This window comes from Alexandromys fortis, unplaced genomic scaffold (assembly GCF_014885135.2).
Source record: "Alexandromys fortis isolate MF-2015 unplaced genomic scaffold, M_Fortis_MF-2015_v1.1 scaffold_40, whole genome shotgun sequence".
Taxonomy (NCBI): Eukaryota; Metazoa; Chordata; class Mammalia; order Rodentia; family Cricetidae; genus Alexandromys; species Alexandromys fortis.
Genome location: NW_026067966.1, coordinates 7,106,797 through 7,129,106, shown reverse-complemented (window position 1 = coordinate 7,129,106; position 22,310 = coordinate 7,106,797). Strand labels below are relative to the sequence as shown.

The 22,310-nt window shown below is 43.6% G+C and overlaps 1 protein-coding gene across 3 annotated transcripts in view; it reads right to left on the bottom strand.

Annotated features, from left to right (window-relative positions):
* Positions 1-13,351: 13,351 nt before the first annotated feature.
* The window catches only part of Lancl1 (LanC like glutathione S-transferase 1), a 37,976-nt gene continuing 29,017 nt past the window's right edge, over positions 13,352-22,310 (bottom strand). For all 3 annotated transcript variants that reach the window (XM_050154240.1, XM_050154238.1, XM_050154239.1), the window contains 4 exons: positions 20,102-20,284; positions 18,126-18,302; positions 17,676-17,748; positions 13,352-16,969 (listed from right to left, as the gene is read on the bottom strand). In XM_050154240.1, coding sequence (XP_050010197.1) covers positions 16,893-16,969; positions 17,676-17,748; positions 18,126-18,302; positions 20,102-20,284 — 510 coding nt within the window. In that variant the 3' untranslated portion in view covers positions 13,352-16,892. The remainder of the gene's footprint in view (positions 16,970-17,675; positions 17,749-18,125; positions 18,303-20,101; positions 20,285-22,310) is intronic.

The window sequence follows — 22,310 nt, the reverse complement described above, 5'->3', positions numbered from 1 at the left end:
CTTTTATCATGACCAAAGCAAACAATTATAACTATCTAGTCTTCTACTCCAGCAAAGGCTTCAGAAGAATATACTATTATCTAAGTAAACAGGAAGTGCCTTGTAAGAAACTTCCAAAACTCTAGAAATAACAGAAATCCCTGGCTGCCTGGATAGTCGCCCAAAGTTCTGTAACATTGGGGCATCCATATTCAGCCTACAGGCCTAGAGTATCTTGCAGACTGCTCAGTGAAGCAGGAAATTTGAAGGACTGTTTCACCTATTTTGGCAAAATTCTTCAACTGCTTTCTACTGTGTTCTGTAGAATGCCTGGCAGACTCTTTCATGAAGCAGGAACCCTGAAGGATTGTCTCACCTTGTTTGGGCAAGTTCAGCAGTCATTTTCCTGTGGCTCCTGCATGTACAGTTTATAGAGCATATTGTCAAGCAGTCCAGGCAAGAGCAGTTTCTTGCCCAAAAAGTAGTCTTGCTACATTGAAAGCAAACTCCATAAGGAGCTTCTTTGCTCATTATCCTCTTGAAATAATTAGTGTTGCCAGGAGCAGATGTGTCTCACTGTAGAGAAAAGTCTAAGTTCTTAAAACATTTTAAAATGTTATATTCTTTATGTCTTTGAAGTGTTTGAAGATTACTTATCTATTTGAAATGTATCTCTGCATATCTAGAAAACCTAACATGACTATAAGTTTGACTATCATAAATGACTATTAATTTGTATTTCTTAACTATATGTTACATTTTAAATGAACTGCATAAACATAATACCCTAAACAAGAGCAGAAATATACGTATATATATAAAATAATAATAAAATTTATCTTACATTTGTATCAATAAACCAAAATCCATACCAATGTAAAATATTTTGAGATTAACCTGTTTTTTTGGATTAGATTTAATAATCTACCTTCTTTTCATCATTTCTATATCATAGCTCCCCTTTTTCTTTAGAAAGGGATTGACTATGACCATTAGCCATTCAAAACAAATCTCCTTTAAATGAAAGTGAACATTTACAAACAGAATTTTGGGAATGTGGATGTAGTTTTCTATATTACTTCCTGCTGATTGGAGGTTCTGGCAATCTTATAAGGATCCTTATAAGGAGAAAATTTAGAATTATGTTAAATCTTGGCTGCAGCAGTCTGTGAGGCCACATCATCTCAGTCAGTTGCCTTCAAGGATCACCTGGGCCATCCCTCCTATTGAGACCTCTGAGGGGGTCTTACTTGATCAAACCATATTAACCTAGGAGGAGTCTACAGCTTCTCATCTTCTGTGGAAACAAAGAAGAGTTTTCTAAAGCAACAGATCCTTAGACCCAAAGTTTGAAGTCAAGATTCCTTTATGTTGATTTAACTTAGCAGTCCCCACAATCAAATATCTCTCTGCAGTTAGCTCATTAGCAGTCAAAAATTCAAAGAAAACACAATAGTCTACATAATCCAGACTCTGTGTATTTTCCAATTTTATGTGGCTATTTATACTTTCTTTACTTTAGTTTTCTTTAAGTCCCTCACCTTATTATTTTTAAACTACTCTTTTAACCTATGACTGTCTCTATCCCTTCTCCTTTTTCTCTCTCAAGCCTATGCACATTAAAAAAATCTATCTATCTATCTATCTATCTATCTATCTATCTATCTATCTATCTATCTCGTATACAACATTCTGCTTCCATGGATGCCCACATGACAAAAGAGGGCACCAGACCCCATTACAGATGGTTGTGAATCATCATGTGGTTGCTGGGAATTGAACTCAGGACCTCTGGAAGAGCAGCCAGTGCTCTTAACCACTGAGCCATCTCTCAGATTGAGAGGTTTTTTTCCCCCTCAATCTGTCTTTACTGCATATCTGTAATCATTTTTTGATCACTGTTTTAAACTGGTAAGTGGGTGTGGCTAGGACCAAAGCAGACGCTTTGGCTGTTTGTTATGCCTGTTTGGCTTTCTAACATGGCAGAGGTAGCAACAAGTGTCACACTTACTCCCCCAGGGCTGCCATCGGCAGCATGCAGTTGGCCCACAAACTTCTTTTTTGTCTGTATGAGTAAAGGGTAAAAGCTAAGTTAGTCACACAGCCTGTGGCTGATTAGCCTCTCTGTACCGAGGCCTGTGTAAGACTGTGGAAACCACCACACAGCTTAGTTCATGGTGGCCGGTGGCCAGCTGCAACTTGCAGGCAGTTGTTGGGAGACATATCTCTGTGCTGCCACTGGTATGAGACTGTGAGACTAGGAAGCCCAGGGTGGCTCCGTTTTTGTGCGTTTAGAACCTTTTAAAAAATGTTTTCAACTTTTATGTGGATCCATGCCAGACATTAGGTGCTATTTGTAACTGGAGATTTCTCTCCTGAATACCAGTTTCCGAATAAACACTCTTGATTATAAAAGTTTGGCCAATGGCTCAGGCTTATTACTAACTAGTTATTACTTTTAAGCTAAAAGTAATATGTCTATTATTTTATATTTTACCACGAGGCTTATGGCTTCTCACCTCATATCGTGCTTCTCTAGCGGTTGCTGGAAATTCCCTGGACTCCATCTTCCTTCTCCCTGTATTCAATTTGGCTTTCCCAGCTAGCTCTATTCTGTCCTGCCATAGGTCAAAGCAGCTTTTTTATTAACCAATGGTAATAAAACATATTCACAGCCTACAGAAGGGCATCCCACATCAATGACAACCTGATTTCAAATCCCCAAAACGCCATAAAAAGCTGGATGTGACGGTCCACTCCTGTAACCCCAATTCAAGGGCATGGTGGCAGAAGAATCTTCCTTGGTTTAGCTAAACGTGAGTGCTAGGTCCAGTGAGAGACTGTCTCAAGGGAGAATAAGGTGGGGGATGACAGAGGAAGATTCCGGATTCAACCTCAGGCTGTGTGTACTCTTCCTCTGTCTCTGTATGTCTGTCTGTCTGTCCCCCCCACACACGATAATAGCTTCCCCCGGCATCATAGCTCACATCCTTAGCTTTTTACTTTCTTCATCAGTCGTGACCTGTATGGACTCTGGTTAATTACCTGACTTCGAGTGAAACCACTTCGAACTTTTTTAAGCGGCAGACATTAGTACCAAAACTGTATTCATTATAGTCAATCCTGCAGTGTTTCCAACATGCCTAATTATGTAGATTTGCAGACCATGCCACTTCCTCAAACCAAAATGAAATAAAATGCTATTCTTGGTGCAAGTAATTTCCCTCCCGTTATCTCCCTTGGTTTGTCAAGTTCATTAACAAACAGACAAACAAAAAAAATTAATGAACTGAGTTCTACTGACATCTGGTGGACAAAACCTGTGTTTGTGACTTCATGATTAGCTCAGGGACAAAGCTCCATCAAGTGAAATAGAAAATAGAGCTAAGCCAAGCATGTGACTCGAATTAGTACATAATAAGTCTTCGAGCTCTTCCCAAGTCCCCCCTTCTATCTGCAAGGCTGCGCTTCAGCTTAGTGCTTTAGCCTTGCTTTCTGTGCCTCCCCCACCTTAGCGTCTGTGCAACTGACCTGGTCCAGGGACAGCAGGATCTCCTCTGAAAGGAGGCTGGTTCATCTGGTGAGGACATTCATATGCAGAGGTCTTTCAGGAAGAGTTCTGTCCACACGGGACCTCTTGGCTGCACAAGGTAGTGCTGTCCGCATCAGGACGTCTTTGTGGAGGAAACTGCAAAGATGTAATGTCTGGCATTTAAGCTATTTTTTCATGGGCTTAAAGGTATAGATGGAAGTTCTAAAATACAATAATAGCAGATGCAACATCACTAGCTTTTATATTAACTTTTCATTGTTGCTTGGGGTATTTTTTTTTAAAGGAGACCCCTGCCATAGTTTTGTTTTTATTTTTGTTTTTTTTTGTTTTTTTTCTTCTTCACAGTCTAGGTTCTGATGAAACACTCAATCCCAACTTGGGGCTGGCTGGGCCATCTTTGTGGAACCTCATTAAAGAAAATACGGTGTGGAGAGATGTATCCGTGGGCAAGAGCGCTTGCTATTCAAGTCTGAGGATCTGCATTTGAATCCCCAGCAGCAAGCATAGCTGTGAATGTTTGTGACCCCAGCATGGGGAACAGAGACAGGCAGATTCTGAGAGCCTGGCAACCAGGTACCTCAGCCAAACAAGGTAAGTTTCAGGTTTAGTGCGATGCTATCTCAGGCAGAGAGTATGGTAGAAAGCAATAGATGAAAACACACTCTCTTTTCTTCTGGCTTCTACATATTTGTACACTTACACACACATGTGTACCCCCTTCCACAGACTCCATCAAAATGAGAAGTTCTATATTTTATGTAAGATCCCTCTGTTTCTTAGAAATACTTGGATAGTGATGAGTTCTAAAAAAGAAACACAAGCTATTTGCTAAATGTATTAAATTAGTTTCAGAAACTGATAGATATAAAATTTTCTTTAAAATTTATTATAACATTATAAATAAAATTAAAGTGTACTCTGCATACAGTTGGCTTTATTTGTGATTATGTGATAGTTTATGATTGCTTAGTGATCCCACAATGGAGCTAATACAGAACCAAGCCCAGAAGAGTTGGGTGAACATGCAATCAAGGGAAGATCTGGTGGCAGGGAAGAGGGCGTGTGCTTTTCCTTTTCATTTCTTCTCTGATCTACTAATTCAGAAGTATGTTAATTTTTATGTATTTTGAATTTTCCAGCTTCCCTTTTGGCATTAATCTTTACTTTCATTTCATCGTGGCTGGTAAGAGCTCACATTTTCAGGGTGAGTTTTGTACCTAGCACGTGGAGAATATCCTGGAGAATCTCAAGTGTTTCAACACTGGAGTAGGTAGTCTCTTTCTAGTTCGCTGAGGTGTGTACGGTACTGTGTTAGAATCCTCTGCTTTTTCATCCTTATAAAATTCCTCTGAGTACTACTTCTGCAGCATCTAATAAATTTGATTCTTCAGCATCTAATAAATTTGATTCTGATGTTTTAATTTGATCTTGTCTTCATTAAAAGTGGGACACTGAAACCTATCATTATATTTCATCTCTTTCTTCCTCCATTCTTGCAGTGTTTGCTTTATAGATTTGGTCACGTTGGATGCATATTTATATTTATATCACTGGGGAGTTGATCATTTTATCACTATATTGTCTTTTGTTGACCCATTTTGACGTAGTCAATGTTGGGTGATATTGTAAATGTGAATGTAGTGGAATTTCAATTGTATTTTAATAAATAAAGACTGCCTGAAGATCTCAAAGTAAAATGGTTCCACTGGTCAGCCTTACAGACCAGGTTATGGTAACACACACCTTTAATCCCAGTAGCTACACTAGTTGCCATAGAAATCGGCCTTAATTGCCTTAATACCTGTAGTGCACGCCTTTGATCCTAGCCCTAGAGAGAGGAATATAAGACAGGGCAAGACAGCTCTCACACACAGTCTCATTCTGGGATTCCTGGAGGCAAGATAGTTCAAAACTATCTTGATCTACAGAAGGAGTTCCACATCAGCTAGGGCTACACAGAGAAACCCTGTCTTAAAAAATCAAAAAGAAAAAAAAAAGAAAGAAAAATAATAACCATTTACATAGAATCTCTTCCTTCTCATTTTTGGGGGGCTGTCTACGTGTGCCCTTAAACCTAAAATGAATCTTTCATAGCCAGCACATCATTGGATCGTGTTTTGAAAAGCCTTGTTCAGCAATGCTATGTCTTTTGGTTGCGATGTTAAATCCCCACACATCTAGGAGCCATTCTCGTGTACAATGGCTCTGCCTTTCTGTTCACTGGGTCTGTCCCCTGCTGCTTTTCTCTCAGTGTCTCTTTTCGTGCCTTACTGACTGGGATAGTGATACGATTTCTTATTTTCTCGTGTGTGTCTTCTGTAGGTGTATATGTTTTTCAGTAGTACGATTATCTAAAGCACTTTATTGCTGTGATAATTGTGTAAGTCTGTAACAACTTAATGTCAATTTCCTAGAAATATTCTGGACATTTACTTTGCCCACATTTTTATTACCAGAAACCACACCCCTCTATATTATGTATCAGCGTTCTATATTTAATTTTTATGTCAAAATTAGAATCACTCCGAGGTCACCTTGTTCTTGTCTCCATATTTATCTCTTTCTGTAGTTTTCTGTGCATAAATGCTTCTTGACTGGGAGGAACTTTTGCTTCCCATTGCTTCGCCTTGCTTAGCACTTTGGATCATCACAGTGGCTGGTAAGGTTGCTGCAGACAGTGACGTCCCTTGTGAGTGAAAACCCGCTTTTGCTATTTTCAGAAGTCTCGCCTACGCTTTTGATGACTTACTTGTTCATAACATGTCTCAGGACAGATTGGTTTGTGTCCAGCCTGGATGTCAGTTTTCTTTCTCAGTGTTGGGCATTTTAAGCCATTTTTTCTTTAACTATGTTCTCTTCTCCCCTGTATTGTTGGCAAGTTCCCATAGTGCATATCGTGACTTTCCTGAAAGTAACACACACGCCCTTTGAGCCATCCTCTCTCCTTCACTCATTACGATTATTTTCTCTTGGACTGGAAGGTTTCTAAAGATTTATATTTCAACTCAACGATTCTTCCACTTTATTGAACCCTTTCACTGGTTTTCTGTCACTCTTAGTCAGTGTGGCTTTTATTCCCAAATCGTCTGGCTCTTCTTCCTATTCTTCGCCTGTTTGCTAGCACCCTCATTTTTTCTATCTGTTCTATTGTCCGCAGAAGCAAGTAATCACCATCGCTTATTCTTTGGGGTTGCTCTACGGATACACTTTGCTTTTAGGCTTCTCTTGTAACTCATAACTCTGGGTTAGGACTGAAGCATTTAAAGTAGAGGTAGTGAAAGACACAGAGAGACGGAGAGAGGGAGGATGGGGTAAAGTTCAGTAAGGCTAAACAGAGATGAGTAGCCACTTCTGGTTTGCCCAGCACAGTCAACAGCTATGATATATTTTTAATTAATTAACTAATTAGTTAATTAATTTTACACCCCTGCTGCAGTTTCCCCTCCCTCCTCTTCTCCTGGTTCCTTCCTGGATACCCCCTCTGTTCCCACCTCCCACCCCAATCCACTCTTCCTCTGCTTCTGTTTAGGGAGGACAGGTCTCTCATGAGTATCAACAAAACATGGCTTATCAAGTCGCAGTAAGACTTAGCATCTCTCCATATATTAAGGCTGGGCAAGGCGACCCAGTATGCGGAGGAGGGTCTGAAAAGCCAGTAAGGGTCGGAGATAGCCCGTTCCCACTGTAAGGAGTCTGACAGAGGACCAAACTACACAACTAAAGCATATATGCAGTGTCTATCTAGGTCAGTCCCATGCAGGCTCCCTGGTTGTCGGTCCAGTCTCTCTGAGTCCCTGTGAGTCCAGGCTAGTTGATTCTGTGAGTTTTATTGGGGTGTCCTTGAACCCTCTGCCTCCTATAATCCTTTCTTCCCCTCTTCAGCAAGATCCCCCAAACTCTGCCTGAAGTTTGGTTGTGGGTCTACATCTGTTTCCATCAGTGGCCAGAGAAACCTCTCTGACAGCAATTAGGCTAGGCACCAATCTGGTCACAGGAGAAAGTCAGTTAAGGCTATATATCCGCTATTGCTAGGCTGGCAAGATGACTCAGCTGTTAAAAGCTAGGCTCACAACCAAAAATATGTATTTTTAAGTGACTGGAAGAGTATGAATTTATCAATACAAGATAATGGCTAAAGAGACAGAAACGCCAGTTGCTCTGTGATTATCACACACGGCATACTTGAATTATAATAAAGCATAGATGTTGCTCGTTATATAGTAAGAAGAAAGCGTCTACTCTCATCCCAGTGTTTGCAAGTGGGTTTTCTACATGGAATACGCTCAGTGTTAAACCCAGCTAGATACTAAGGGGAGGGCTGTGAACCGTTGGCTTAGGGGAACATAACTTCTCTGTGACTTAATGTCTCAATTAGACATGCCTGCCAGGTTCCTTTTTCAGGAATTTTGTAGTATCTTGCTCCCTCTGGTGTCTGTCTTCTGCATTGTTACATGGTTTTGATCCTGTTTTTACTGTTTTGGAACAATATCTCACACAATGCTGAGTTGGTCTTGGATTTGTTACATACCCGGGGATAACCTTGCCTCCTGGTTCTCTGCCATCTGAGTGCTGGGGCTATAGGTGTAAGCCACCATGCACAGATGTGTGGTGTGTTCTTGGGTTCTACAATAGCAATCTGTCCCATTTGCCCTTTTTCTAAGGTAAGCCAGCTTCCTGCCTGTGCTGTCTTGGGGCAAACAACAGAACAACAGCTTCTCAGGAGATCCTCCTGAGGCCGGGGTGTCACCCACACGGTCCGCGTTCCTGTTCCTTCCTGTGGAGCATTTTTATTTACCTGGTGCACTCCACCTTCTAGACTCTGGAGTTCTCAGAAACTGTACTAGGAAATCCGACTTTCTGCAAGTGAACAAGGGATGGGATTGTCATTTTACCACTGTACATCACCAGTATGTCAAATTCAGTTTTTGTTTCTTCAGAGTGAGGTTGGGTATTTATTTAGTAGGTTATGGAAGAAAAGGGGAAAGGGGGGAGGGAGAGAGAAGGGGGATGAGAAGAAAGAGGCAGAGTGAGAGAGAAAGGAGAGAAAAACAGAGAGAGAGAGCGGGGCGGAGGAGCCATGGCAGCAGCTACCTCTTTGGGAGAGAGACGGAAAGGGAAGGACTCAGACTGGAAGCAGAAGGAAGATCCGCCTGCCTGCCTAGGTGGACAGGGGAGGGAGTGGGCGAGGCTCTTCTCTTAAAGGGACAGGACAGACCATTACAGTGGTCACCATGAACTTATCCTTGCTCGTGACCTAAGGTGGCCATCATGAACTTGTCCTGGCTGGTGTCTGAGGTGGCCACCATGGACTTATCCTTGCTGGTGTCTGAGGCAGTCACCATTACTTGTCCTTGCTGGTGTCTGAGATGGCCACCATGAACTTGTCCTTGGCGGTTGGTGTCTGAGGTGGCCACCATGAACTTGTCCTTGGCGGTTGGTGTCTGAGGTGGCCACCAAGAACTTGTCCTTGCTGGTGTCTGAGGCGGTCACCATGAACTTGACAAATTCAGTTTTAACTCAGCTGATGAAGGCTTGTAAAAATGAAAACCAAACATGCTGAGCAATCACTATTAGTTGTGAGTCATCCCAACAGTTCTTACAGCCAAACGTCCAGGGAACATGCTCACATTGACTGAAGTAAGGGATAGTGATGATCATATTCATTTGTATCAGGCTTTTAATTTAGGAGAAAATAAAGCATGGCCACTTCCCCACTGCCCATTTCTAATTAGGCTTCCAAGTCTCCTAGATTCAATTGTTTTAGGTTCTTATTCAGCCCTGGATGGATGGCATCTGAAACCACACAAGCCCACACCCCTTTATGAAGTTCCGACACTGAGTCAGATGGCAGGCGGCCAGCAGCACCTGTATCTGACATTTACTACTTAGAACACTGGGACAGGCTTTGGAAGAAGAAAGTGACTGATCTGTGTTTAATAGTGTTTTTACGGATGGTGCATTCTGGCTCCTTATACGCTGAATAAAGGGCAGAGGACTCTAAGTTGTCCCCATGAGCTCCTGATTCCAGATGACTCATGTTAACCCTTTGCTCTGGGTATCTTTTTGTGATACTTTAATCAAACAAACAAACAAAAAAATTCTTGACGTTCCCATCTAAGTGGAATGTTTTCTCTAAATCCGTTGCTTTCACCTGCTGCAAACACCACTACAAAATATGCTGGTCACAAGACCATATCCTTCACCTTCCATCCTATATGACCATGACAGAAACTCCTGCTGGCTCACGCTCTTCACGTGTGGTCATTTCTTTTTATCTATCTATCTATCTATCTATCTATCTATTTATTTTTGTTGTGTTTTTTGAGACAGGGTTTCTCTGTTAACAATCCTGGCTGTCCTGGAACTTGCTTTGCAGCCCAGGCTGGCCCCGAACTCACAGAAATGCATCTGCCCCTGCCTCCCGAGTGCTGGGATTAAAGGCGTCTGCCACCATCACCTGGCTGCGGTCAATTCTTGAAAACCACCAGCCCACTTCTGACTCATTTTTCTCCACTTGAGATCCATGACAGATGACTGAACTCATTTAGGAGCACCTGACAGTGATCCCTACACAATTTGCGTGCACAGTGGACAGAGCAAAGCCGTGACTGTTTTCACCACCAGTTTTCTTGACTTGCACACACCTCTCACTTCATCTCTGCTCACTATAGGTTCCTCCCAGTCCCATTTCACACTGAGATCATTTGTTCATAGATACAGTGACGGCAGAAGTCTTCTGCAAGCAGCTGTCACCCCAGTCCTCATGGGATGCTATGGCTGGTGCATGCTAGCAGTGGCCTTCACATTTCCAAGTCTGGTAGTAACCTGTGCCATGAGCCAGTTACTAAAAGGCATGGAAGGATCTGTGAAGTGTGGCGATATCTTGTTTGCACTCTAACAAAGTTTTCTGGAAGATCAGAGGGCAGAACTAGGCACGAGTTAACCATAGAGGTGATGTGGGAGTGTCATATCAATCTGTTGATTTCATTGGCTGAGCAATAAAGAAACTGCTTGGCTGGCCCTGATAGGTTAAAGCATTGGTGGGAGGAGTAAACAGAATAGAATTCTGGGCGGAAGAGGAAGTGAGGTCAGACTCTGCTCTGCTCCCAGACAGACCCAACAGCTCTGCTCTCTGGAGCAGAGACGCCATGCTCAGCTCTCCCAGGCAACTCCAACCCAGGATGGACACAGGCTAGAATCTTCCCGATAAGCGCACCTTGGGGTGCTTACACACATCATTAGAAATGGGCTAGTCCAGGTGCGAGAATTAGCCTGTAAAGGCTAGAGTTCATGGGCCAAGCAGTTCTTAAATGAATACAGTTTGTGTGTTGTTATTTCGGGCATGAGCTAGCCAAGCGGCCGGGGTGTTGGGGACGCAGCCCCGCCGCTCGTATTTCAACAATAGAGGTCTGTACAGACAGAAAGGAAGTGATATGGCTGGGTGGAGAGAGAAATATAAGGCTGGTTGGCAAGGAAAGAGTTGGCTGTGGCTTGCTCCTTTATCTTTCAGCATTTGTCCTGACTTATAGTTCTGGATTTTTATTCATAAGACCAAGTAGAACTCGTGCAACAGTTAAGGACTTCTAAAGTATGTGCATCTGGAATTTAACCTTATTTTAAATATTTTTACTGAGAGTGTCATGTGCACAATCTATTTTGATCATATTCAAAAAACTACTGGCTGATCCCTCTCCTTCCTCCCTCTGCTGTTGTTTTTTCTACTAGCCCAACTCGAGCTGCCCGTAACTGCATGGGTGTAGCACCACTCTTAGAGGAAGCTCTCTCTGCAGCAGTCATTTCGTGCTGGGATGTTGACTTATTTATCATGTGCAAAATCTAAGGGGATTTCCTAGAATTTGACTAAATGGAGGATTTGGAGCAGTAAGTAGCTTTGTCTTCAGATTTCTCTCCACCCGCCCATCACCAGGGCTGTCCAAATGTACTAACGGCAGATGCTTCTGGGCTGTGTGTCTTCTCCCCACAAAGGCACATGACTTCAGTATTTCCATAAATACAGTGAATCCACAGAGCACACGAGAGCCAGACTTACGTCAGGCTTCACGAAGCAACGGAGAGAACAGTTGGCACCAGGGCAAATATCAGAACATTTTGCAACTGCTTGGCTAATCACTGTTCTTCAGTGTAGAGTTGCCAGAACAGGGGCTGTTCTGTGTATGTAGAACCTACCTTACATACATGCAAGCGATCAAGAAAACCCACTGCTCAGAGCACGATGGCACAGGCATGCCTGGCAGTACTAACAGTGCAAAGTGTACCCGTGAGAGTGCACGGGAAACTGCTAAACGCCAGTTCCTGAGCCAGTGTTAGCCATACGCCTAAGCGAGCCCCTATCAGCTCTTTTAGATCAAATACTTCCCTTCATTCCCAGGTCCACCAGAGAAATTAGGCAATTTTGATAGTACTTTGCAAACTGACTCGTAAGTTCTCCTCCTCTTCCCCCCATAACCATTAAATGCCGCACAATGGCTTTCTCCGACGTTTATCTGCGGAGTGACAGAACATGAGCTGCAGACTTAATGTCACCATGGCTGCAGTTTGCATGTTGATGGAGAGTTAACGTGATACGGAGATGTGAAATGAAGCTGGCTGGCGATGCCAAGTGGCCCTGCTCAGATCCATTTCTCTGTCCTCGTTAGTCCACGTTCTGGCTTCCTGTTTGTGCTTTCTCTCATTACTAACGAAACTGTAAAATATGTCCCCAAGGACGCATTTCACAGGCTCCTGGAATATTGTTTACCAGTTCACAGAATGGAACTGTGAAGCCAGTGTATTCTCCATTGCAAGAAAGCCAGTATCCTGCTTCAACTGACCACAGCTTTGGCCAGGAGAGTGTGTGGATGCAAAAGAGAATGAAGCAGACAATTCTCCAGGGACATTTACAGGGTAAGTTTACACGAACTTTGTAAGGACAGAACATATGAGGCCTTTGGGGTCCTGAGTCCACAGTGGGGATTATTGTGGGAAAAGAAAAACTGACATAAATTACCATTTTCTAATGATCAGAGAGTATGGGAGGGACAAAGGATCTTTAAAACATACGAACAAACAAGTTATAGGTAAGTGGAAAGGGTCAAATGACTTTTATTATTTTTAATACAATGATAATTGTGTAGTTTTACTTTCTAGGAAGAGGTAAACAGAGAAGAGGGTCACTATGGAATCTGGTGACCTCTGGAGGCTCTGTCCCTCCATGCCTCACTGCCAGCATCTGCAGACCTGACACCACCATGCACACCTTCATTTCACTTGAAGGGAGGAAAATGATCACGCCTATCCCTGGTGTTGAGTTGAGTTACTCAGCCAACAGCGGGGAGAGATGGCGGTCATGTTAGTATCTGTAGCTCAGAGATGAAAACACATGTTTCATGAGAACACTGGCAAACTTCTGATGTGCTAGTTTGCTGTGTCATGAGAAATGGCAGTCTCCCAGGTGACCGGGCAGATCTTTCCCACGATTAAGCCTCATTCGTTGACATCAATTCACAGCTCCTTACAACTGTGAGCAGGGAAAATTCCCAGAGCAGGGCTGTTAGTCACTGACTACAGGCAGACTCAGAGAAGCACAGGAGGGTAATGCACGGCTCACTTCAAAACCTGGGAGTCTTCCTGTTTCATGATCAGATGCGATAACATTTTCTTTCTATAAATGCATTACTAGGAAGGGGTGAACCATCAAGTAAAGACAGGAACAAATCCCAGGGAGTGAGCAAGTTTATACAAAAAAAGAAAAGCCACTACCTACCCTTACGGTGAAATAATTTTCAGGTTCAAACGGAAGTAAAGAACAGCAGGCAATCCTCAGGCCTAGTAACATTTTATTGAAGGTCAGTCAGTCAATACAGATACGATCCCAGCCCTTCCCAGTAAGTGGCAATGTAACCTTGGGGTGAACCCTGAATGTCCCCAAGACTGATTCCAGCTTACTGGATGTAAACAGGTCTCCTACAGCCCAGTGGTACAGAGGACTCAGAAACTTGCTCTGACATGTTTCAGGGAAGCAGAAAAGGAATTGGATGCAGTAATATTTCATTTGTATTTTAATAAATAAAGCTTGCCTAAACATCAGAACACAAAGCAGCCACATTAGTCAGTGACACAGTCCAGGCAGTGGTTGTGCACGCCTTTAACCCCAGCACTAGAGAGGAATATAAGGCGGGGTGAGACAGGAACTCTCTCTTTCAGCCTGAAGATTTCATAGAGGTAAGAGCTCTCTAGTGGCTTTGCTGCTTTGCTTTCCTGGTCTTCAGGCTGAACCCCAATATTTGTCCCTGGGTTTTTATTATTCGTGCAAGAACTGGAGTTCAGAATGAGTAAGTAGGGGCTACACCTATTTCTAGGAGCCTAAGAAGTATGTAAATCAATGTTCCCACTCACACTGTTTATTTCAGAACTAGGCAGGAGAAGGCAACAGCAGACACAAACTGACCTGAGGACACAGGAGCAGAATGTTGCAGTTCAATCACTCATGGAAATGGGAAGAAGGAGAAAAAAATATCCTTAGCCCCCCCCCCCCCCTTTAGCTAACTCTAGCTTCATGGAGACTTCTGATGTCAAGCGGATGTGACGTGACTTATGAAAAAGGAGCCAGATGAATCTAAGCACGAAAGACGGACAGATGGGATGAGATGAAGGCCTGGCAGGAACTACGGAACCAGTCACGGTCAGGCTGCCATGGTGAAAAGCTAAGCACAGAAGTGTACAATGGAAGAAACGCACGGGCGAACAGGCTCTGGATGAAGATTAGCAATGCCGCTGGGTTCTCGGGAACTAACCTCCGTAAGGCTTTTAAACATCTCTTACAGTCTCTTCCTCAGAGGGGTGGTATTGCTTGGGGCTTTGTACTGTGTCTGAGTTAAAAAGCCCCAGAAAACCCCTGTAGCTCTTATGTACAAAAGCAGCACAGATACTCTGCCGGTGCAGTAAGTTTTAAAAGCTACAGAGAAGGTGGGAAGCTGAATTGCTCACGTTGAGGGGTCTGTGAATGGATGGCAATATGCAGAAGACAGCTCAGACAGTAACAAGGCTGTTACTCAAGACACTGCCTACTTGGAGTTTTCTCTGGGGCTGCATTCATCAGGATGCCTGGGAAGCACTGTGATCCAGTCTCTACTGACCAAAACACTGGTTCTTTTTGTTTTAATAAGTAACCACAGTAGCTTAAAGTACAGGCAGATTATAATACACCATGTAACTAAACCAAGTGGGCTTTCTCCTCTAAAGCCTGCTGGATGGGCGCGCTCTGCTGCTGATGGCTCTTCCTTACAAACACCTACACCACCAGGCAGTCTGCACACAGCTTCCACAGCACTTCACAGGGTGACGTCACACAAGCCCTGATGGACAGGGGCCACAGAAGAAGCAGTCCAACCCTAGAAATTGAGAACTGAGCTGCTCTTTGAATACTACTGTAGGTAGCCTTTAAAGGGACAGAAAATTTCTCATAATATTAGCAATTTTGGTATCAACTGGAAAATAACAGATATTCCTCACAGCAACCAGCACACACTCCGTGGGGATTTGATTCACATTAAATATTCTCAGACCCTGTAGTATTAAAGCCAGCAAACATTCCAGGTTAGTTACAAAGGGCCTGGGTTGTGAGGAGGGAGGGAGGAGCCAAGGAGTCTGAAAGCATTTGTTCAGAGTTTGAAGCACCAAGGAGTCTTCAGGGACTCCATGGTCTCAGACTCTGACGGGCTATTGCACTTGGGACACGCAAGACTCGTGTGTTCCAAGCATGGAGGCTGTAGCATCAGAAGCTTCCTAAGAACAAGCATGCTTGTCCAAAGTTCTGTTCTCTTAGAAGCTCTTGGTCATAGTGTCTCCCTTCCCACCCTCTTCGTAAGCATAAGCAGAAAAGACCAACGTTCAGACCAATTGACAGAAGGGTGACAGTTGGCTCTCGGGCACAGTCTGAGCAAGGAGAACCTAAGCCAAACTTTTAAAGGAGCTGAAGGTCAGGCTGGAAACCATATGAACACTGGAGGACAAACTCTTTTAAAGTAAACATTTCCAGGTATTAGCAGAAAACAAGGAACTGTTGTGGTGAATTAGCTTTCAGGTCAGGACACACATCAGAACCACTTTTAAATTTTGGTAACATTGCTACAATACAGTGTATTTCTAGTTCAGACAGGAAACTAGAAGATTAAAAAAATGGCACAGACATAGTTCCAAGCCTAATCTGCAATTCTTAAGTTTTTCTTCCAGAAGCATGTGTTATATTTTTGTCCCTTTTTAGCCATTTGGAGAAAACCAAGTTATAAAACTACTCTCTGTAGGAGGAAAAATATCCAACAGAAGAGATAGAAGGCAATGTTCATCAATGGCTATTTACATACAATCCCTGTCTACCTGCACTGAGTGTGTGTGTGTGAGCACGTGTGTGTGTGAGCACGTGTGTATGTGCGCCTGTGTGCTGGGACAGAACCTAGCGCTTCTTATGCGCTAAGAAAGTGTCTACCTCTCAGCTATACCATAGACCTCTCTCTCCTCTCTGCTTTGAAACATGGGCCCACTAAGCCACTCAGGTTGGCCGTTACTTGTAATCCTGCTGCCACAGTCTCCTCAGTAGATGGGACAGCATGCTACCAGGCATGGTTTACTGAGTTGTTAGAAAACAGTTTAAGGAATGGTGCTGTGGGAACTCCTTGACGGGCACACTTTGGGCGTGGTTTCATGTACTATAAATGCAGACAAAAAGCATGCATGACCCTTTATTCTGCTGGATTCAGTTGTAGTTTCCAGCACACACAGAGGACTGTGGATCGCTACCCTTCCTCTGAGTTTATCCTCAAATAAATAAACCTTTGTTAAACGCCATTCATGGCTCTTGTAGAACTCTTTTGTACGCCAACAGAGCACTGGTGCATAGTTACATTCATAAAATTAAGTAAGAGTAAGGTTTCCTCCAATACATGTATATCACAATAAAATACTACACCTGTCAATCATCCTTCCATTTGGAAGAAAATTAAGATGGCTTTTAACTTACTTTTTTTTTTTTTTTTTGGTTTTTCAAGACAGGGTTTTTCTGTGTAGCTTTGGAGCCCGTCTTGGAACTCCTCTGTAGACCAGGCTGGCCTTGAAGAGATCTGCCTGCCTCTGCCTCCTGAGTGCTAGGATTAAAGGTGTGTGCCACCACCGCCTGGCTTCACTTATACTTTTAGATAAAAGTAAATAAAAAAAGGAAGGCGCTGAAATGCTGAAGACAAATTATGGAAATAAAAACCCAACTACATCAAGTACACAGTTTCATTCTGCTCTTCAGAAGCAACAGAAACACTTAGCCCAGGCTGGAAGACACAAGGGGTCATGCTGCAGGGGACACACTTTCTGTTCAGAGTTCAAATGCAGGGAACTTGGCCTTGGTGGGGACTAGTAGGTCAGCCAAGAAATAGATTGTTCCAGCCATCCCTAGAGGAAGAGAAAAAGGCACAAGTTATTACACCAAATGGCTTCATTTTATAAAGTGACTTTATTTTTTTCTGTTTTAGTATCAACATTATGCTAAGGCATGCAGTGCATGTCTACATCAGAGACCCCTAGAGGGGTTCTTAGAACAGACGGAGTGGAGGCAGACAAGTTCAAGCCACTGGCCACGTGGGAGTTCCTTCACCACAGCACTGTGGCCACTGCCCTCTCTGAGGCTCCGCATCCATGACTTAGCATAGACCTCCTGGCTTCATAAACGGTGGTCAACATTACAGCTATGAATGTTAAAGTCTGAGGTGGCATGCCTGCTAATTAATTAATAATTTTTGACACAGGGTTTCAAAATGGCTAAATGGTAGATGATGACCTTGAATTGCTGATCCTCCTGCCTGTACTGTCTCCATCCCGAGTGCTGGGATTGTAGCTGAGATTATAGGTGTGTGCCAACATGCCCCATCTATGCAGTGTGGAGGAGGAATTCAGGCTCACGGACACTAAGCAAACGCTCTAACAGGTGAGCTACATCCCAGCCTTGCTAACTGATCTGACCTATCAGGAAATAAGGAAGTATATGTTTTACAATAAACTATAAAAACCAGTTTGTTGGTACAACTGGAATTCAAACACATTACCACCGAGCAGAGTAGTAGTTGATGATGTAAGAAGGTAAGGTATGTGTGAAAAATACCTTCAAAGAGGGAGAAGGGGGTATCCGGTGTCCTGCATCCGTGTTCTCCGTAATCCAAGCACCACTCAGCAAACTGAAAATGAGATAAAGTTCAATAACTGAAGTGATTTCCTCAGAAACCCTGGAAACTCATGAAAACTCTGGGTTACTTTGACAAATTCCAAAACTACCAAGTCAGAGACAAGGGGCTGATTTTGAGAAACTGGTGATTTCAAGGCAGGTGCACAGCTTGGGAGGAGTTCAGCGGCAGGGAGAGCCACCGCTGTCGATGGTAACCATCAGCAAAATGCCTCCTCGTCTTTCCCCCCACAGACGTCCCAGCAGGATCTGCCCTTTACAGGAATGTGAACATAGCCGAATCCTTCCTGGAGGCCTTTCTTAAAGAACATGCGTGTTACCTCTAAGCTCATGGACATAATATAAAGGAACTGACTCAGTCCCAACCCTTACCTTACAGGCCCTGTACAGGAACTTCACATCTTGTGTGAGGTTGAAGAGAGCCAGGAAGGCATAAGCATTCCCTGCAGCGCCATGGCACAGCCCATAGCCCTTCTTCAGCAGTCCGTACTGCCAGACCACATCAGCACACCGGTAGGCATCGCAGAGGTACTGCTCCTCTTTGAACACCTGCAGAGTCAAGGGACACACATGAGTCCCATCATCTGGGGCATAAAGGAAAACCCTCCAGGTAGCCCTTTCTGAAGGAACAGCAAGGCGGGAACCCAAAGAAGGAGGCGAGGCAACAAGAAAACAGGAATGCAGTGACAGAAGGTGTGGTACTGCCAGAGACAAATTCTTAACATTGGCTGGTTTCACATTGAGGTTTCTGTCACTTCACACGAGCCTAGGCACACGTGGGAAGAGGAGGGACTGTCCAAATCAGATGGCCTGTGGGGCATGTCTGTAGGGTGCTTCCTTGACTGCTGACCACTGTGGGTGGTACCATCCTGGCAGGTAGTCTTGGGTTGTATAGAGAGCAGGCTGAGCCAGCTAGGGGAGGGGAACTAGTAAACAGCGTCCCTCAGGGACTCCGCTTCAGTTCCGCCTCCAGGTTTCTACCTTGGTTTCCCTTATGGTGGACCAACCTATAAGCCACACAAATCTTTCCCTGCTCCAAGTTCCTTGTAGTCGGTGTTTTAGCACAAAGACAGAAAAGCAAACTAACACAACAACTAGCTGCTTTTAAACACACCTGGGTCTGATCTGTGTGTGTGACGTTCAAACACACCTGGGTCTGATCTGTGTGTGTGACGTTCAAACACACCTGGGTCTGATCTGTGTGTGACTGACGCAGCAGCTGTACTCACCGGCCACCTGTTCTCATCACCAGTCCCTCTCCAAAGAACGCACGGCAGCTGCAGCTGCTGAGGGACTGTGACACTCTCCACCATTAGGGAAGAATCTATGAGCTATTATACGTGTGTGTGTGTTATATGAGTGCATGTGTGGGTACCGATGAAGGCCAAAGGTCAACATCAGGTGTTTTCTCTTAATTGCTCCCTACCTTAATTTTTGAGATAGGGTCTCTTGCTCACCCTGGAGGTCAAGGACTGGGCAATACTAGCTGGTCCTTAAGCCCTAGGAACCTTTCTGTCTCCAACCTCCCAGCACCAGGATTGCATTTTATGCACACAATTCAGTGGCATTAATTACAGTCATGAAGTTGTGCACACAGCATCACTTCCATCTTAATCACTAGACTTCAAGCAATAGCCCTCTTTCCCTGCTCGCTACTTCCGGACCCTGATACCTTCTACTTCCTGTCTCTATAAATTTTCCTACTGGTCATCACTCCATATAAGTCTAATTTCCTCTTTCCATTGCATCTTTGAGTGTCTATTTTGTTTGTTGAGAGTATTGTAGTGTAGATTCCACTGTCCTTTCAGCGGACACTGCTCCCCAGTGCACATGCTGGACTTTATCTGTACATTTGTCTCCTCATGGATGACGGATGTTTTGATATTTTCACGTTCTGGCCCTAAAGGAGCTGTTAGGAACAGCAGCTGCATGTCTCTCTTTCAATTATTTTGAATTTTTTTTCTTTTGGCATAAGCCTGGAAGAGGAATGTCTAGGTTACAGGTTCAGAACTTGATCTCTGAAGGGTCAACAATCTATCTGCTCAGCAGTTGGAACATTTCACTCTTGCAGCACAGTGTAAGAATATTCTGTTTATGGCCACGCTTCTGGGGCAGTGATCCAGGCTCTGCCACTTCTGCTGTCACCTTGGTTACTGTGGTAGTGAAGTGTTAGGAGATGGTGCCCACTATGGTGGGACGGACGCTGAGAATGGATGCCAACCCATTCAGCACAATGACCTTAGACTTAGCAGCTGATTCATAATCCTTTAACGATTATGAGGATTGTGTTAACTTACAAAACCGTCTGGTATGTATCTTCAGTTCCTGTTAAATAAGGCATGAGGTACCTTGTAGGCCTGGATGAGCATGTAGATGACCCCAGGAGCACCGTGGCACCAGTGGACAAGCAGGTCTCTGGTATCATCCAAACATGGAGGGTAATTGCCAGAAGGGAACTTCAGCTGACAGACAAAGTCTACACTGGGCTTCACCAAACTATGTAACTTGGCTTGGCTCACATGAAGGCTGGGCTAAACATGAGAAACAGAATTATTAGTTCTGCTGAAGAAAAATACATTCCCAGACCTCAAAATGAGTTTTAAACTAGAAAAAAACAAAACAAAACATGACTAATAGGAAATCTGAAGTCATTAAAAGGCTTTATATCTCTCCCACTATTTTTCAGTTGCTGGATATTGTTTACATTTTCTGTTTTATAATTTTAAAGTAATGGAACAAACCACGATTGGGCTGCTAATTAAGTCTTAAAGCCTTCTGCACACACCATTTCCAGGGTCCGCTGTTATGGACATAGGCACACGTACTTTTCCTAGGCCAATGTTTGCGAACAGAAGGGAAACAGATGTTTGTCAAGTGCAGAGAAGCACTGACCACCAACTCTGGCTCCCTCTTTCTGACAGAGAGGTGGTGGGTGCTGCCTACAACAGGGAAGGGCATGGGGCTGAGACCCGATGCAGAACTGCAGTGTGGCTCAACACCAAATTGGAAATGACTTGTATATGGCTCATTCTACTATGATGATATATAGGCTTATATGGCAGTGTGATGCAGGGCACATAGACATCACTGGGGATACTGTTATTTCTCTTTTTGATCCTGTTCTTGATTCAATGCCTTGCTCATTCTTTAAAAGAGACATTCAAAGTACTGCACTCCAGGCACGGGGTGGGGTGTATAGGGTGAGGGTACACAGCAATGGATGCTCCTCTCTGGGTACGGTACTAGAATACATGATGCAGTGTGTTCTCGGGGCTCTGTGTTCTTCAAGATATCTAAGAATAGTACTGGACATAAAGAATAGTATTCAACAGAAAGTATTAAAAGCAGAGTAAATCACTCTCCAGGAATTATCCAACATGGCCTAGAAGTAATACTGTCCAATTTTACATTGCTATCTAGCACGTTCACAAATGGATTTTCATTACTAAAAACTTCATCTTTTCGAAAAGATAACAACCTGGAAATTGAAAAATCAATACTGTAGTTTTCAGATTTCTTATTAGAGCTAATAAAAAGAGGCAGGGCAGATATCTCTTGACTATCAGATTTAATTAATGACAGGTCAACAAGGCCACCCATTCACTGTCATGACGACTTTAAAACTCAGCCTGAATGTCAGGAGACACAGCCTGCCTTTCACAAAAGCTTCTTAAAAGATTAATCTACGTGTAGTTCTAGAAATAAGAGTCACTGAGGGAGCAGTTCAGAAAAAGATGCTAACTATACAACTTCTAATGGAAAACAGAATAAACACATAAATAAATAAATAAATAAATAAATAAGTAAGTAAGTAAGTAAGTAAGTAAGTAAGTACAGGTTCTCCTCCGATCGCCGCTCCCAAACTGTGACTGTATTTAAAAGCAATCGTGGGCTGAGCACGGGTCGTATTCTTCCAGCGAGACCGCACCGTGCACGCCCACACATGCATGCTGCATGTACGAGTGCAGCACCTCCCTATGTGACGCTGCTCTTTGTCAAGGGGAGCCACAGACCTCTGCTGCCATCAAGAATCCATTTTCTTCTGCCACAAATTCTCATTTGTAAATGCCAATTGTTCCCTTAAAATGGCACCCTCTGAGTTACCTTTCTGACCTCTTAAGTTCCATTTTTCTTCAGTCTTTCTAAGTTTGGTTGATGTCTCCCAAGACTGTCAGAACGTAAGAACTATGGGGCACAGCACATTCCGCTTTTTTCAGGCAAATCAGACAAAATCTACCAGAAAGTCTTCTTGGCTTCACTCCCGTGGTGAACCTTAGGCAGTGTGTGCTCATTTGGTTACTCCTAGAACTTCTTTCATTAGGTTGTTCTTTATAATAATAGGGAATTACACTTGTAATTCAAGGCGTTTTCTGAGAGCGGAGCAAAGGGCACTCATATGGAATTAGAGGCTGAGATACTGCTCCAGGGGCCCTCAGTAAGTTCATCTGGGAACCTGGTACCTCCCACAGGATGGTGTCTTTATGCTTCCACAACTGAAGGTGCACCCTGGCTACAGCACCTTTGCTGAGGTCAGGTGACTGTGAGGGGTGTGACAGT